This window comes from Pimephales promelas, chromosome 2 (assembly GCF_988280905.1).
Source record: "Pimephales promelas chromosome 2, fPimPro1.hap1.1, whole genome shotgun sequence".
NCBI classification, from domain to species: Eukaryota; Metazoa; Chordata; class Actinopteri; order Cypriniformes; family Leuciscidae; genus Pimephales; species Pimephales promelas.
In genome coordinates, this window is record NC_142770.1 from 1436759 (window position 1) to 1455433 (window position 18675).

Consider the following 18675-nt stretch of genomic DNA (forward strand, 5'->3'; position numbering starts at 1 on the left):
TTTCATAAATGAATGTGAAAACGGTAATGACTAATGCATAAATATTATTTAGTACCATAAAATCCCAACGCTATCTCACGACCAATTCGTACGAGTGATTAAAAAGTGGCTAATTCGTACTAATTCATACGATCTCACTCGTGCGATTTGTACGATTCTTCTAAACCCATGTGATGGGTAGGTTTAGGGGCGGGGTCAGGGGTAGGTCATTCGTACGAATTCATACGAATTGGCCAACTTGTAAAATATGTACGATTTAGCAAAAATCTTATTAATTCGTACGTATGAGGTCAAGCGAATTGTTACGAATTAGCCACCTTGTAAAATTCGTACGAATTGCCGTGAGATCTGGTTGAAATTCCCCCCAAAATACAATCTATTAAATTAAAAAATATTATCAAACTAAAATATAGTACAATCATTTAATTTAAATTTAAAAGGTCATTCCAGAGGGTTAGCCATATTCAATTTCAAGTATTTAGTGACAGATACTAACAAGTGTATTTCAAGTCTGTTTAAGAAAGCTATATAACTCTTTCAAGGACAAATTCCCGTTGTTAATTCTGCTTTCTCTGCCAGGATTTGACTTTCTCTCGTTCTTTTTATCCCATGCAATCAAGCTCAAGATCACGGAGCGCGAGAGAAGCAAACTGTCTAATTACGTATTTTCAGTCTCTTATTTGTGCTTGACAGGTGATGCAAATAACAAATCCTTTTGATATCCTCCGCCGCTTTTTTTATGCGATTGTTCATTTACATATAAAAGGGAAAAACACTTGGTATATTTCCCCATAAAAACAAGAAAAAAAGTGAGCCGTGTTTCTCTTTGCTCTGCCTCGCTGGGGGGCGGGAGGGACGTATCAAATGTCGGACTATTGTTTGCGGAGGGTTTAATTAATTCGGCTCGTTATCTCTGCCTGCAGAGCGACCCCATCGGGGGAGGGGGGCCAAATGGACAGCTGAGCTGGAGGCCAGGAAGAGGATGCTGGGATATGTGAAGACCTGTGCAAAAACCGTCTCGACATCATCAGCTGTGACTGCAGTGCTTTACTGTGGATTAATAGAGTTCAGCCAACAGCCAGTGAGAACAAAGCAATCGACAAGCAGAAATACTAAACACATCAAAAAGGAAAAATCAAAAGCCGCATTACGAAAGAAAGTTAAAAGCAGTCATAATTAGGATGCATTTGCATAATGCATAATGCAGAACAAATTTGTGGGTGTATCGTTTATGCATATACATTTTAAGAATATATGTTTTATATATTTATGAATATATATATATATATATATATATATATATATATATATATATGTATATACGGAAGCGTATTGCATTCACTTGAAGAAAAAAATCTACTCTGTTTTTCTGAATTAACGAATTAATTATCTCAGAATTACGAGAATATTTTTCACGGAAGAAAAATTTTTGCTCGGTTTTTCTGAATTAACGAGTTAATTATCGTAATTTGTAATATCGGGAAAAAAAATGTTGCTCTGTTTTTCTGAATTAACAAGTTAATTATCGTAATTCGTAATATCGGGAAAAAAATTTTGCTCTGTTTTTCTGAATTAACGAGTTAATTATCGTAATTCGTAATATTGGGAAAAAAAATTTGCTCTGTTTTTCTGAATTAACGAGTTAATTACGAGATAAATTTTCACGGAAAAAAGTTTTTGCTCTGTTTTTCTGAATTAATGAGTTAATTATCTCAGAATTTCGAGAATATTTTTCACAGAAAAAAGTTTTTGCTCTGTTTTTCTGAATTTACGAGTTAATCATCGTAATTCGTAATATTGTGAAAAAAAATTTGCTCTGTTTTTCTGAATTAACGAGTTAATTATCGTAATTCGTAATATCGGGAAAAACATTTTACTCTGTTTTTCTGAGTTAACGAGTTAATTATCGTAATTCGTAATATTGTGAAAAAAAATTTGCTCTGTTTTTCTGAATTAACGAGTTAATTATCGTAATTCGTAATGTTGTGAAAAAAATTTGCTCTGTTTTTCTGAGTTAACGAGTTAATTATCGTAATTCGTAATATTGTGAAAAAAAATTTGCTCTGTTTTTCTGAATTAACGAGTTAATTATCGTAATTCGTAATATTGTGAAAAAACTTTTGCTCTGTTTTTCTGAATTAACGAGTTAATTATCGTAATTCGTAATATCGGGAAAAACATTTTACTCTGTTTTTCTGAATTAACGAGTTAATTTTCGTAATTCGTAATATCGTGAAAAAGTTTGCTCTGTTTTTCTGAATTAACGATTTAATTACGAGATAATTTTTCATGGGAAAAAGTTTTTGCTCTGTTTTTCTGAATTAACGAGTTAATTATCGTAATTCATAATATCAGGAATTTTTTTTTACTCTGTTTTTCTGAATTAACAAGTTAATTATCTCAGAAATATGAGAAAATTTTTCATGAAAAAAAACAGTTTTTGCTCTGTTTTTCTGAATTAACGAGTTGATTATCGTAATTCGTAATATCGGGAAAATAATTTTGCCCTGTTTTTCTGAATTAACGAGTTAATTATCGTAATTCGTAATATCGGGGAAAACATTTTGCTCTGTTTTTCTGAATTAACGAGTTAATTATCGTAATTCGTAATATTGTGAAAAAAATTTTGCTCTGTTTTTCTGAATTAACGAGTTAATTATCGTAATTCGTAATATCGGGAAAAAATTTTTGCTCTGTTTTTCTGAATTAACGAGTTAATTATCGTAATTCGTAATATCGGGAAAAAACGTTTGCTCTGTTTTTCTGAATTAACGAGTTAATTATCGTAATTCGTAATATTGGGAAAAAAATTTTGCTCTGTTTTTCTGAATTAACGAGTTAATTATCGTAATTCGTAATATCGGGAAAAAGTTTGCTCTGTTTTTCTGAATTAACGATTTAATTACGAGATAATTTTTCATGGGAAAAAGTTTTTGCTCTGTTTCTCTGAATTAACTAGTTTTTGAGATAATCAAGTCAGAAAAACAGAGTACTTTTTTTCTTCAAGTGAATGCAATGCGCTATGAACTTTTTATGCTTCATGCTGGCTAACATTATGTCTTTAAAGCACCAACAGGAAGGTAATATTTACCCTAAATTATGCACCTCTTATAAGAAAAGCAATTGCTAATGAGATTCAGTTTTAGGTTTCATTTGAGGCTTGACTCCTTTTAACTTTCCCAGGGTTACGGGAGTGAACATTAGCGCAGATCCGGCATTTGTGAAGGGAGGGGGAACAGAAGTCATATGCAAATGTAGTCGGAGAACACAACCCATTATTTCGGATGTGGGGCAGACGCATTAAAAAAAGATCAGAAAACACCAAAGCTCAGCGCGAGATGTGAGCACTAACTTTCATAGTCAAAACCAGCTTCACTGACAGGACTGCTTAGGCCCGAATCTGTGAAAAACAGCAAACACCAAAAATAAAATAAAAGCATCCCTTTTAAATGCACTGAAATGGATTGAAATAAATGGAAATGAATTAGCTTCTCTTTTATACATCTGCTCCCCCTAATTAATTTTTCACACTATATTGTGCATTTTTAAGGACCACCCCTGCTTTGAATGAAGGCGGTAATCCTCGCGAGGGTCCTCGTGTTGGATCCGACGCCAAGCCGTCTGTCAGACAGTGGAAGTAGGACACAACCTAACATCAGATGTTTATTACACACACAGATCCACGCTGTGAACCAGTGGAGACGCTGTTTATACCACGTGACATTTGTAAAATCCAACATTAAGACGCAATATAATCCACTATAGCATCGACCTGACTCCATGTTCGTTTTTTTAAAGGAATAAATTCGCAAAATATCAGATGGCAGCGTCGATGAAGCGGTAAAACCACATACGGTCAGTGTTTAGCGCTCGACGTCTGCCTGCATAGCGAGCGGATGAGGAATGACTTTAGCTTCTGTTGTTGAAGTCTGAACCATCTGTGATGACTTTAGGCGCACGACACCTATGCAGACGGGTCAGATTAACATGTTAGCAAGTGGATCAGAGCATTATAATTAGCAATTTAAAGGGATAGTTCACTTTGAAATTAATTTTTGGTATGTTTTATCTTACCTCAAGGGTGTCCGAGATGTAGTAGATCCGCAGTATTTTCAATTTTAATATTTTTAGGTCAAACCGTTCTTGTCTGTCAGTCATATAATGGAGGTCTATGGTCACCACCTCAAAGAGCATGCACAGAGAGGTAAAAACGATATAAATACTGTTGGTTTTCTCACACAAACCGCTCGTTTCGTGTCTTAGGCCATCAGTGTGTACTTACATTTACGAGTCATTAAATCATGTTTAATTTGGACTTCTCTGTGCATGCTCTTTGAGGTGGTGACCATAGACCTCCATTATATGACTGACAGACAAGAACGGTTTGACCTAAAAATATTAAAATTGAAAATACTGCGGATCTACTACATCTCGGACGTCCTTGAGGTAAGATAAAACATACCAAAAATTAATTTTAAAGTGAACTATCCCTTTAAGTAGACTTTCGACAAAAAATTACGTTTTATGCTGTATGCTGGCTAACGTGACTGTTGTCAAGCTAAAAATATATACTTGAATTATGATGTTTTTTTTATTTAATTATGTATGTTTTATTGGTGGTCATGTTTGCATTAGTTAAAATAAAAAAAAAAAAAGTAAATCAGTAAAGATTTATAAATTCGACAGTCATATTGGTTATCATTTCTTACATAAAAATAGTTATGGGTTATCTATATCTGCCAAAATGCCAGTACAAATTAAAGCTAAAACTTGATTATTATTTTAATTAGCATTATATTATGAATGCATAAAACATATATAGGTAAAAAATGATTGTTTATTTATATATTTTTCCCCTTTATTTATGTTTGATGGCGACCATATTTACATCAGCCCCAAAAAAAGGCAAAACTGTACAGATTTATAAATTCAAAAGTCCCATCGTTTATCATTTGTAACATAAAAATAGTTATCGGTTATGTACATCAACCAAAATTTGAAAATAAGTGCGTTGGTAAAGCAGAAATTAAGGTTAATACTTTATTGAGTGGATGAATTATCATTAAAATTCAAATTATTAATAACTTAAATTTTTTAATATTAATGCATGCAAAAAAACAAATAAATGTTAAACATTAATTTAGATAATTTTTTTGATTATATTTTAAAAATAATTGATTCGTTTTAACAAAAAAATTATTCATTAAAAACAGTTTTTTAAACAAATATTAAAATAATTATCAGTTACCGTTTTAAAATGTTCTACATCGGTGCATCGCTTTAATTACAAGATTTAAACAGTATTTACAATAAGCATCGTTTGTCTTATGTAAATATTAAACGTCAATATGACAGCCATTTTTCCTTTATAATGTGACATATTTCTTGGAAAAAGAGAATAAACCAAGAAATCAATACAAAAATAAATATACAGTGATATGCATCAAGATTTTAGCAGGCAGCCAAAAAAATAAATAAATAAAAGACAAGGATTACAAATCTTCTATTCACAGACACGATTCATCACAGGCTTAGAGACACCCTGAGCGCTGTCACGTTAAACAGTTTGCTCATAAACGTCTTTGTGCTCTAAATGACTTAATAATACCAACACAAGCAGACTAAAGAGGAGGAATCAAGCACAATCTGACCCCTAAATGTGCCACGAAACAAACAGAACGCGTGTGTCTCGTCTCATTAGGATGAGCACAGTGGTCGAGCCATATGTGCCAGTCATCCATGTGAACTGAAGTGTGCTCCTCTGAACAATGGACCCTATTAGCTAATGGAAATGTCGCCAATGTTTCCCCGTCCCAGTTAATTGAGCTAAAATGTCCTCTTAAATAAAAAGAGATAATGACATCCCGCGCTTAAAAAGAACAACGCCGCGTCACAAATCGAACGCTCCTCAATTAATAAAGTCCGACGAGGACGACTTTAACGAGGCGAACCTCTGATAGCGTTGAAGCAGACGAGAGAGGCGAGGAGTAAGATGAAAGCTCGCCAGGCTCATCTCAGATGTGTTATTAGGCGGCCGCCGGACAAGATGCCCCACAATGGACAGGTGATTATGGGAAATGAGGTTCTGATAGAGGCTTTCTCGCGTTCTCCACCTCCATTTCTCATCCGGCTCTCGTTTTATCTCCGCTGAAGGAGGAGAGCTCCGAGTTACGACCTCCTCTGCCGGCCGAGGCCAGATTACCGCCTTTGAAACCAGAGCTGTTTGATGGAGAGAGCGGACAGATTCACTTCAAGGAGCCGCGGAGAAATGTCAGACTGGGTTTAACGTCCAAAGCCGACGAAAATGAGAGCGCTCTTTGAACTGGAGGATTCGGACGAGACACGAGATCGTCGAGAGGAAACACATCTCAGTTGTTGAACCAAATATAACAGAAAATGATTGACAGGCCGCACACAATTATTAACTAATAAACCGCATAGGCAGAGATGGCAGCTGAAACTGACAGTTAAATTAAAGTTAACTGACAATATATGTCACTCCTGCACACTTCAAAGGAAAATAATGTCAAAATTCGTAATTATTTTGATTTGAGGGTGAAATATGATGTAAAAATAGATATGACAGGTTTGGTGAGATGACAGATTACAGTAGGAGGACAGTATCTATGTACCTGGGGTCTGGAAGTTGATGCGCCTCATCTCCACGGGGTCAGTGGGGTGGTGAGGGGTGATCTCGGCGTTGTTCAGAAGGCATTTCGTCCGTGGCTCTGACTCTTTCCGTTTGCTGCTTTAAAAGAGGAAAGGGAAACGTGGTGACTAAATGAAAACTGAAAAATGAGATGGAAGAAGAACAAGAGGCGCTACAGCGATCTACCATGTCACATTTAAGACATTTATTATTTGAATTTAGTGATTTTTGACTGATATATCGGTGCATCTGTAATTATATATATATATATTAGGCCTGTCAGTTAAACGCGCTATTAACGGCGTTAACGCAAACCTATGTGAACGGCGTGAATTTTATCGCGCGATTAATGACCTAGCAAACGTTTTTTTTTCACATGCTTTAGCAACAGGATGCGGCATGCACGCATTCGTTTCAATGGCTTTCGCCGTGCGAGGACGTTTTGTTGCTTCGTCGACCAAAGCGCAAGCGGATCTAGCTAGACCGGAAACAAAACAACAAGCACGCCGCAGACACTCGTTTGGGCTTGCAAGCCGCCAAATAGTTGGTTAACATTACGTTTTGAGTGGATGGTGAGCGTGGACATTTAGAATAGATAAAAATGTGCGAATAATTGCGATTATTTGCGAGTTAACTATGACTTTAATGTGATTAATCGTGAGTTAACTATGACATTAATGTGATTAATCGCGAGTTAACTATGACTTTAATGTGATTAATCACGGGTTAACAATGGCATTAATGTGATAAATCGCGAGTTAACCATGTCATTAATTGCGATTAATCGCGAGTTAACTATGGAATAGATCGTGATTAATTGCAAGTTAACTATGACTTTAATGTGATTAATCGCGAGTTAACTATGACTGTAATGTGATTAATCGTGAGCTAACAATGATATTAATTGCGATTAATCGCAAATTAACTATGGCATTAATTGCAATTAATCGCGAGTTAACTATGGCATTAAAAGGGTTAGTTCACCCAAAAATGAAAATTAAGTCATTAATTACTCACCCCCATGCTGTACCAACCCCGTAAGACCTTCGTTCGTCTCCGGAACACAAATGAAGATATTTTTGATTAAATTTGAGAGCTGTATAACTACCACATTGGCTCCTAAGGGACTGCCTCTTGACGGCCCAGAAAGTCAATGAAGAAAATGTTTAAATATCCCAAGTGACTACCGTGGCTCAACTATATGTTTATCAAGCGACGCGAATACTTTTTGTGCGAAAAAACAAACAAAAATAACGAGTTTATTCGACTATTTCTTTTCTTCCTTGTAGGCCAGAACGAGAATTCCTTAGATTTCCACGACGCATGCGCGAGAATTGCGATCTGCTCACACCAGCTTACACCACTTCAGATCGCAATTCTCGCGCATGCGTCGTGGAAATCTAAGGAAGTCTCGTTCTGGCCTACAAGGAAGAAAAGAAATAGTACGGGGTTGGTACAGCATGGGGGTGAGTAATTAATGACTTAATTTTCATTTTTGGGTGAACTAACCCTTTAATATGATTAGTCGCAAGTTAACTATGTCTTTAATGTGATTATTCGCGAGCTAACTATGATATTAATTGCGATTAATTGTGAGTTAACTATAACTTTAATGTGATTATTTGCGAGTTAACTATGACTTTAATGTGATTAATCGCAAGTTAACTATGATATTAATTGCAATTAATCACGAGTTAACTATGACATTAATATGATTAATCGCGAGTTAACTATGACTTTAATGTGATTAATCGCGAGTTAACTATGACTTTAATGTGATTAATCGCGAGTTAACTATGACTTTAATGTGATTAATCGCGAGTTAACTATGACTTTAATGTGATTAATCGTGAGTTAACTATGAGTTTAATGTGATTAATCGCGAGTTATCTATGACATTAATATGATTAATCGCGAGTTAACTATGACTTTAATGTGATTAATCGCGAGTTAACTATGACTTTAATGTGATTAATCGCGAGTTAACTATGACTTTAATGTGATTAATCGCGAGTTAACCATGACTTTAATGTGATTAATCGTGAGTTAACTATGAGTTTAATGTGATTAATCGCGAGTTAACTATGACTTTAATCTGATTAATCGCGAGTTAACTATGACTTTAATGTGATTAATCGCGAGTTATCTACGACTTTAATGTGATTAATCGTGAGTTAACTATGAGTTTAATGTGATTAATCATGAGTTAACTATGGCATTAATATGATTAACCGCGAGTTATCTACGACTTTAATGTGATTAATCGTGAGTTAGCTGTGACTTTAATGTGATTAATCGCAAGTTAACTATGATATTAATTGCAATTAATCGCGAGTTAACTATGGCATTAATATGATTAGTCGTGAGTTAACTACGACTTTAATGTGATTAATCGCGAGTTAACTATGATTTTAATGCGATTAATCGCGAGTTAACTATGGCATTAATATGATTAGTCGTGAGTTAACTACGACTTTAATGTGATTAATCGCGAGTTAACTATGATTTTAGTGCGATTAACTATTTTAATCATTTGACAGCACTAATATATATATATATATATATACACACACACACACACTGTGTTTATAGTTAATATAGAGGAAGCTAGATGCTAGCACAAACAAAGCTCTGTCCACAGCACAACACAGCCGAGGGGCACATTGGTTGAACCCGCTATTTCAGTGCCATCTAATTAAAACTCGCTTTTATGCTGAGGCAGGTTGTTTTCTTTTGCCCCCTGAAAACAGCAAAAAAGTACAGCTAAGCCTTACCTGTCAGGCTTGCTGCTTCCAAAGAAAGCATTGAAGTGAAATAAATATATAAAAGAGAGAAAACACAACAAGAGAAGAAGGGAGAGAAAAAAATCAATAGAGTTCATTTAAATTCACAGGGCAGGCTAGCAGTGGCGGATTAGCTTCATCTGCATTTGGACAGACCTGTAAAGATGTGTGCTTGCGCATCTCCAGACACCAGAGGTCAAACTCAAGGGCCTGCCGAGGGAGGAAAATGCTAACCAGGAGTCGTTCGCTTTTAACCTCGTCCGTGAGGTGCTAATGAGCAATAGCTTCCGCACGTTAGCATGCTAAAAGTCAAAGCGATCTGCTTTGGCCGTGCTCTGAAGCTAATAGCTATTAGCTATTAGCCATCACCTCGTTAAATTTTGATAAGATCGAATTGACTGCTCTCCTCAGATCTCCACACGAGGCAAACGGCTCTCTAAAATCATTCTTTTAGCATTTCATGATGCATTTACACAACGCTAGCTTGACGATAGTTCCATATAAAGAACAAATCAGGTCAGAAATGGAGATTGCTGGTACTATACAAGCATAAATTCAATAGGATGTAAAAATAAGTCCACTCACTTCTTGTAGAGGAGAATCGCAATCACAATACAGATTATGAAGACCACAGCGAGAACGGGTCCCACCACCCAGATGAGTCCGTCTCCTCCCGTCTCCAGGGGCTGAGGGTCCACATCAGGAGCCATGATTGGGTCCGTATAGGGGCTCGATGCAAACGACTTCTGCACCAGCACAAAAAAAGGTTAAAGTCATGTGCATTTGTCACTTTTCGGTTGCCATAACACCAATTTGTGATGGATTAAAAAGGCCCTCACCCCTCCAGTAGTGTTAAGCTCAGCTAGGATGAACAACACGTATTCCTGTCCAGGGTCCAGAGCCCTGTTTTCAAAGGCGCTGTACACTCTCTGGTCGCCCAGGATGAAGGACGACGGCATGGATGAGGGCTTGAAGCTGGCAGCGATGTAGGGCCGCTTTCCGTCCACCTGCTTGAGCTGACGGGTGGTGCGAGCGTGACGTTGAAGTCTTCTTTCGCCCAACAGCTGTGGGAAAAAAAAAAACTGCTTGAGAAGAACTGAAACCAGCATCTAAAACACAACATATGGACCAAATCTGCATCAAACCGTGCCAAAGTGGGCCAAAAATGGGCTATCTACTATTAAAAACTAAGTCCCAATGAATAAAGTAACCTAACACAGCTCAAGGTCAAGTGGCTAAGCGTTGCAGTTTGCCAGCGGGTGAGGATGAGAGCTGTGTAATTGTCCCCTTTTTCCCTGACAAACCCCTCGGGAACAATCCCACAATGCTCCTGCGAGAACACTTTCCATGGCTGTGGCTCCACTGTGTCTGCGACTCAAGGACAAAGACTTGTGGGAAAAAGGGCATGTTCACCTCTTCCAGGTCCAGCTCATCTGGGTTCTTGATGTGTCTGATCGGTCCTCTTCCCTTCTTCAGAGGAACCACCACGATATAGATCGCCCTGCAAGAGGTCAAGATGGTGAACAACAGAAATCGTTAGTAGATCATAAACACATTATCTACATTTCTGTATCCATCAGAGCATTACAAATGGGAATATCTAGCTAAACAAAACCTGAAAAAATATGCAACCATGTGAATGCAGTTCACTTTGAAAAAACCTTTTGCTGATAATTTACTCACCCCCGTGTCATCCAAGATGTCCACGTCTTTCTTTCTTCAGTCGAAAAGAAATTAAGGTTTTTGATGAAAACGTTCCAGGATTTTTCTCCATATAATGGACTTCAATGGGGTCCAAAAGACAGTTTCAGTGCAAACTGTTCAAAGGGCTTTAAACGACACCAGATGATGAATAAGGGTCTTATCAAGCGAAACGATCGCTCGGTTAATAAATAAATAACAAAGTTTAAGTTTTCTAAGCTCAAATGCTCGCTTTGCTCTGTTCTGTGATGCGCGTTCGTGACTCTCCTGTTCGAACTCGTTCATCAAAATGAACAAATCTTTTTCCGAGTCAATTCGCTCATTTTGTTTGTTGAATTAACCAAATGACTCGAACGCATGAACGCATTTGAGTTTTTGAAACTTAAACTTTGTTATTTATTTATTAAATGAGCGATCGTTTCGCTTGATAAGACCCTTATTCATCGTCTGGTGTCGTTTAAAGCCCTTTGAACAATTTGCACTGAAACTGTCTTTTGAACCTTGAACCGTTTGGTCCCCATTGAAGTCCATTATATGGAGAAAAATCCTGGAATGTTTTCATCAAAAACCTTAATTTCTTTTCGACTGAAGAAAGAAAGACGTGGACATCTTGGATGACACGGGGGTGAGTAAATCATCAGCACAAGTGAACGACTCCTTTAACACAGGTTCTGCATTCTCAGTATGGCCACAAGGGGCACAATAGAGAACAACAGCATAATCTTTCTTAAAAAACGGATCCATCATTTGCACATGTACTCTTGGGTAGAGGTCGGTGTTCCTCACTTGATCAAGTCTTTGGCCTCCAGCGGCGGGAAGAGAATGGTCAGCATACTGTCCGGCTCTCTTTTCAGGTCCAACTCAGGCTTTCGGATCAGGATAGCCGGCGCCGTTCGGGCGATGAGCTTGTGTTTGGGTCCACCGTCGCTGCTCTCCTGACAGGTGATTCTGAACTCATAGGTGACGTTGGGTCGTAAATTGGTGATGAGAGCTTTGGTCATCCTCGCATCAACGTCAACCTTCTGCCGGTTGTACTCAATCTGTGGAAGATGTGCGTGGATAAAGTGTTCACAATACAGTCCCTCCAGGATTTCACGATTTTTTTTTTGTGATTTTTGCAATCAAAATGACTGATTTTGAGGTGGTAATTTCCAAAAATTTGTGAAAAAATGTGCGATTTATATATAACATTTACCATAATAGTATTCAGTCCTTCCAGAAAAACGCGGAGTTTTTTTGTGATTGTTGCGGGGAAAAATTGATCGATTACGCGGCTCGTTTTCTTTAAAAATGCGATGGAATATGCGGGATATTTATGCAATTTTATGCGATGAAATTGCAGGAATTTGCAAAAATTGCGGTTTGATGAAAAAGAGAAAAAAAAGGGATTTCCCCAACATCCTGTTCTCACTAGGCTAATGTAAGAGTCATTCCTTTGATATGCAAGCATACTACATCGTAGAAAGTGCTGGGAATATTTACTTTCTCATCTTGTTTTATTTCAGACTGTAAATAAGGTGTGGCCCCTTTAAGAGCTCTCTGCAGTGTTATATGTGCGCCTCGAACACCCCATGTCTGTTTGATGCTACTTCTTTTATCTTATGTTGTTTATTAAGTAACGATGTGACGGTAGAACGTGCGACAGACAGTTATACGAGTTCGATTTGTGAGATGTCAATCGCCTCCGTGAGTCCGTCTGGCGTCGCGTAATTGCGTCACTTCATAACGTTCCCATGGAAACAGGGGGAAATGGCTGCTCTCGTGTGTAGCAAACGCAACATTTTTCAACTTTCTGCTACGATACATGTGACTTTTTTTTGCAACGAAAATGCGAGTTTTATGAAATTATGCAAACCCCGCATATTTTGCACGGAATTCGGCAATTTATGCGGCGAAAGCGCGGCGTATTTGAAAAAATGCGGCCCCCGGACTTTGGCTGATTTTGCATTGAATTCAGCGCTTGCATAATCGCGTTTTTCTAGAGGGACTGACAATAACGTAAATTGACACCATGCAAATAAGGTGTGGCCCCTTTAAGAGCTCTCTGCAGTGTTATATGTGCGGAACTTCATAACGTTCCCATGGAAACCGGGGGAAACGGCTGCTCTTGTGTGAAGCAAACGCAACATTTTTCAACTTTCTGCTACGATACATGTGACTTTTTTTGCAACGAAAATGCGAGTTTTATGAAATTATGCAAACCCCGCATATTTTGCAATTTATGCGGCGAAAGCGCGGCGTATTTGAAAAAATGCGGCCCCCGGACTTTGGCTGATTTTGCATTGAATTCAGTGATCGAATAGTCGCGATTTTCTAGAGGGACTGACAATAACGTAAATTGACACCATGCATCGGTTTAATCACTCACCATGCATCGGTATGGGGAACGGCTATCGGAAAACTTCCAGGTCAGCAGGACCGTGGTCTTGGTGACCAGCTTCACGGTGAAGTTCTTAGGAACATCTGTCCAGAAGTGAATGGAGGAAACAAATTGAGAAAAACAAGTACAGGAGGACTGAAGGGAAAGAAGGCTGACTGAATGATTTTCCCAAGGGAACGGGGCTTTGGTCCCTCGGAGTGAGCGGAGTGTGGCGTTAGCTGTGAAGGGGAGGGAGGGAGGCGCTCAGTTGGGACAAACAGCACGCTAGACTGGACTGGTGAACACAGAACCACAGGATCGCACAGTACTCTGCCTGCCCTGGCCCGGCAGTGCCGCCCCCCAACAAGAAGTTCCCATAATCCCCCCTGAATGCTTCCCCCAACATTACGCTTCTGCGCACTCTTAAATTTGGATAGGCACTGCCGTGGCAGGAAGCCCGACAGGAACGAGGACAAACCCCAAAACACAATTGCAATTGTCATGCCCACACTTGTTAGCAGTGCATCATGGGACACCATGCTTCAAACCATCCCAGTGTGGGAGCGGAGGGGGGGGGGGGGGGAGGTGAGTACAGAAAAGAGACCAAAAAACGAAAAATAAATGAGAAAAAACCCTTCAGATAGACGTGGTTCTCGCCTGCCTTTGATACTAGGGACATTCTGTGATTGGATGAGTGAATGTGCTGGGCGTGTCTGACCAATCGGCACTTACCTCGCAGAAATTGACGCTCCTCCCCTTTCAAAACTGACTGACTTTAGCTTACTGACTCATTTTACCTTGTCGTGGGGGAGGGTGTTAGTGAGGTATGTGGCTCCCAGAGAACTTTATATAATCGGGTGTAGGTGCTTGTCCCTTGAGGCGGGGAAATGAGCAACCCCTACCTGCTTCGTAGGCCACTGTTCGATACTGGATCGGCGGGCTGTAGGGCCCTGGACCTACACTGGTGTGCGCTCGGATTTTCACATCGTACACTGCGTTGGGTCTCAGGCTGTTGAGGGTGTAGCTGTTCTTGCTCGCCGGAAGGCGAAGTTCCTTGGGAGCCATTCCCGCCTCCTGATAGGCCAGTGTGTATTCCGTTATATCGCCGTTGCGCTCCGCTAGCACCGGAGGCAGCCAGGAGAACTGGAGCGAGCAGCAGGTGATGTTGGACCCTTCGGTTATTTGAGGATACCCTCGAGGAACCTCTTCCGGGACTCTAAGTTCTCGCGTAGCCTCTTCGCCAAATCCCGATTTGGACTTGGCGGACACTTTGAACAAGTAGGCGGCCCCTCGGTGGATATTGCTAATGGAGTATTCGAACTCCTGAGGGCCGAACTCCAGCGTGGCCAGGGGGCTCACGTCTTTTCGGCCGAACTGCAGCCGATAGCCCTGCACCTCGAGACCAGGGGCGATGAAATCTGGGGGTTGCCAGCGTACTAACGCGGTAGTCTCTGAGTTTTGGTTGACGGAGAGAAAGGGAGGCCCCGGCACTGTAGAGCGAGAGAGAGAGAGTTCAAATGAACCGTATCCCACTTAAGTTTGCTGTATCAAAACCAAATGTCTTTTCATCCTGTTACTCCCTACTAAAGTTGAGGCACCTGAAACGAATTTAAAAGGATTACAAACCCATTTCCTGTAAAGTACTCTTGCATAAGCATGCATTTATTGTGGAACTGCCATAAAGGTGTTAACCACACGTATAAACTCTATGAGTAACTGCAAATGTTTCAAAATCACAGTCTTACGTCTGAACAGCAACACTGTTATATTTCCAGTTAAGGGGAGACGCCTCAGGTCAATAGGGGGGAAAATTAACTAATAGATATCGGGATGAAATTTCCCCAGTTGATTACTGACATTAAGACAAATATCTTTTGTATTACAAGTTTTTGGAATATTTATGTTTAAAGGAGTAGTTCATTTTTGAAAAAACTTTTGCTGATAATTGGTGTCCATGTTTTTCTTTCTTCAGTCGAAAAGAAATTAAGGTTTTTGATGAAAACATTCCAGGATTTTTCTCCATATAATGGACTTCAATGGGGTCCAAAAGACAGTTTCAGTGCAGCTTCAAATGTCTTTAAACGACACCAGACGATGAATAAGGGTCTTATCATGCGAAACGAACGGTTATTTCAAAACTTATTCCAAAAATGTAACTTTTCTAAGGACAAATGCTAGCCTTGCTCTATTCTGTGAGGCGCGTTTGTGACGTCACGTAATACGTAATTACGCTCAAAAGGTCACGGGCGACGTAGCCGGAAGTACAGAATCAAAATCGTCCGACATCGTTGTTTTACCTTTTAATTTCTTTTTTGTAAACCGTGTGCACGTTCAACCTATGCGTTCAACTTGTAAACACTGACTCTGTACTTCCGGCTACGTCGCCCGTGACCTTTTGAGCGTAATTACGTATTACGTGACGTCACAAACGCGCCTCACAGAATAGAGCAAGGCTAGCATTTGTCCTTAGAAAAGTTACATTTTTGGAATAAGCTTTGAAATAAGCGATCGTTTCGCATGATAAGACCCTTATTCATCGTCTGGTGTCGTTTAAAGACATTTGAAGCTGCACTGAAACTGTCTTTTGGACCTTGAACCGTTTGGTCCCCATTGAAGTCCATTATATGGAGAAAAATCCTGGAATATTTTCATCAAAAACCTTAATTTCTTTTCGACTGAAGAAAGAAAGACATGGACATCTTGGAGTAAATTATCAGCAAAAGTTTTTTCAAAAGTGAACTAATCCTTTAAATACGCAAATTAGGTATGATCTCATTAAATATGCACTAATTTGCATATATTTCTAGAAGAACATTGGATAAAGAATTTTGTTGACATATTAGAGTCAAAGTTCTCAAAGGTAGATCTCTTTTTATCACAAACAATCTCAGCAACCATAAAAAAATAATTTTCTCCCTGTTTTTAGGTATAAAATGTTGTATAAATCAGAATCTGAACGATATTCGAACAATAGGAATACAACTGGAGAGTTTGGTGTATGTAAGCAATGCTGAAGTGGAGATTTCTGAGAAAATGGCCTTTAAAGAATTGACATCAGCCAATGTGATTTCGCTTTTAGAGTTAAATGCCCCATTGTACTTTCTCGATTGGTTGCTGCTAAAAAAGGAAATGACCATATTTGGATCCGACAAGAGAGAGAGAGAGCAGCGGGATGACTTAGAACGCCAACTTTTGACGCAAACAGACCTAATAAAGACCTAAAAGTGTATTTTGGACTTTCTTTTCACCACAAGTCTGAAAGGAGACATGTTATTGAAGACAAATAGCCCAACATTTTGAAATTGACCACTGAAAAACAGAAGTGACTAGACGGTTGTTGAACAGAGGGTGGGTTAACAGCCGTATGATAGAGACAGAGGGCATGAGGACAAATGACTCCAGAGAAAGAGGCGAGCTGATGAAGCTCATCACAATCTACCGCAGCGAGAGGACATGGAGGGTCAGAGACGGTGTGATTGTAGCGCGCTTCCCCTCACCAACAGCACTCCAGTCCACTCCACTGGACGACACACAATCCTCCCCACAGGACCACAGGCACGTTTCCCATTAGGCCTTGCATTAACGGCCACTGTTGACCCGCAGCCACTGATTAAGATGGGATTGCGTTTCAAACTCACGCCCTCCCCTTCCCTACTTCCCCCTCGCTCCCTGTCCTTCTCATCTCCAGTAGAGGAGAAGCGTCAGTGCGGCTGCGGAAAAGAACAAAATAAAATAACCTTCAGCTAACATGCAATTAACCTGCCGACAGGACTTACAGTGAGTTATATTAGGCGTATAAAGCACGACTGCCAGCTGACATGACTTAGCCCCGAAAAAACTGCAGCGCTGCATTCTGGGCCGAACTGATATCAAATATACAAAAGACAAGGGCAATATAACCATCCGACTTAATGTCCTCAGCACGGGATAACGAAAGGGGCGACGTAATTAAAAGTCTTTAATTATTCGAAAGAAAATAGAAAATGCGGCAAGGTACTAGCTAGATGTTAAAATTCACTTTTCGAAAAACTTTCTGATAATTTATCCCCCCCCCCCTCCCGTGTCATCCAAGATGTCCAAGTCTTTCTTTCTTCAGTCGAAAAGAAATTAAGGTTTTTGATGAAAACATTCCAGGATTTTCTCCATATAATGGACTTCAATGGGGTCCAAAAGACAGTTTCAGTGCAAACCGTTCAGACTCCAGACGATGAATAAGGGTCTTATCAAGCGAAACGATCGCTCATTTAATAAATAAATAACAAAGTTGAAGTTTTATGAGCTCAAATGCTCGCCTTGCTCTGTTCTGTGATGAGCGTTCGTTCTGTGAACGAATCTTTTTCCGAGTCAATTCGTTCATTTTGTTCGTTGAATCAACCAAATGACTCTTCACTTAAACTTTGTTATTTATTTATTAAATGAGCGATCGTTTCGCTTGATAAGACCCTTATTCATCGTCTGGAATCGTTTAAAGCCCTTTAAACAGTTTGCGCTGAAACTGTCTTTTGGACCCCATTGAAGTCCATTATATGGAGAAAATCCTGGAATGTTTTCATCAAAAAAAAACTTAATTTCTTTTCGACTGAAGAAAGAAAGACGTGGACATCTTGGATGACATGGGGGTGAGTAAATTATCAGCAAACGTTTTTTTTTTTAACGCGGCAACTAAAGAAGATCTTTAGTATGTGATGAATTATTATTAGTATTATCTAATTTTGGATCTATTATGAACGCCACAATGCCTGTTTGTAATCCCATAATCCCAAAAAATTCAATTTTCAGAAAGGTCAGTATCCTGGCTTCGGACGCGGTTGGACAAGAAGCTCCAGAGACCAACAACTCCACGATCAGGACTGGAGCGAGTGGCCCTAAGTGGGCTGATTAATTGAGGGAATAACCACAGTGCCGGGAGGATTGTGAGACATCCGGAGCCGTGGCGGCCGTCCAAGCGGGCAGTCGTGAAGAACACCTCCAGCCTCGGCATTAGCATGCAATCTGCTCATCTCCCACACGGCTGAGGAGACCGGAGGAAACGGGCTCCTACTCCAAACTTAAAGGCGATGCAGTTTGCGTTTAATGCACATCGCGAAAGATACGGCGTATTAACGACGAAGGCGTTTGACGGAGCACACATCAATCAATCTGTCGGCTTTGAAGCAAAAACAGAATCAATCATTCCTCACGGA

General features: G+C 39.4%; 1 protein-coding gene across 27 annotated transcripts in view; it reads right to left on the reverse strand.

Annotated features, from left to right (window-relative positions):
* ptprsa (protein tyrosine phosphatase receptor type Sa) overlaps window positions 1-18675 on the reverse strand; it is a 363573-nt gene that overhangs the window by 33623 nt on the left and 311275 nt on the right. For 13 of the 27 annotated variants that reach the window (XM_089133590.1, XM_089133584.1, XM_089133581.1 and 10 more), the window contains 9 exons: window positions 14395-14982; window positions 13502-13596; window positions 11920-12173; window positions 10846-10933; window positions 10272-10496; window positions 10018-10178; window positions 9424-9438; window positions 6633-6748; window positions 3353-3400 (listed from right to left, as the gene is read on the reverse strand). In XM_089133590.1, the coding sequence (XP_088989716.1) occupies window positions 3353-3400; window positions 6633-6748; window positions 9424-9438; window positions 10018-10178; window positions 10272-10496; window positions 10846-10933; window positions 11920-12173; window positions 13502-13596; window positions 14395-14982 (1590 nt within the window). The remainder of the gene's footprint in view (window positions 1-3352; window positions 3401-6632; window positions 6749-9423; window positions 9439-10017; window positions 10179-10271; window positions 10497-10845; window positions 10934-11919; window positions 12174-13501; window positions 13597-14394; window positions 14983-18675) is intronic. The other 14 variants (XM_089133664.1, XM_089133656.1, XM_089133661.1 and 11 more) reach the window with 9 other exon arrangements.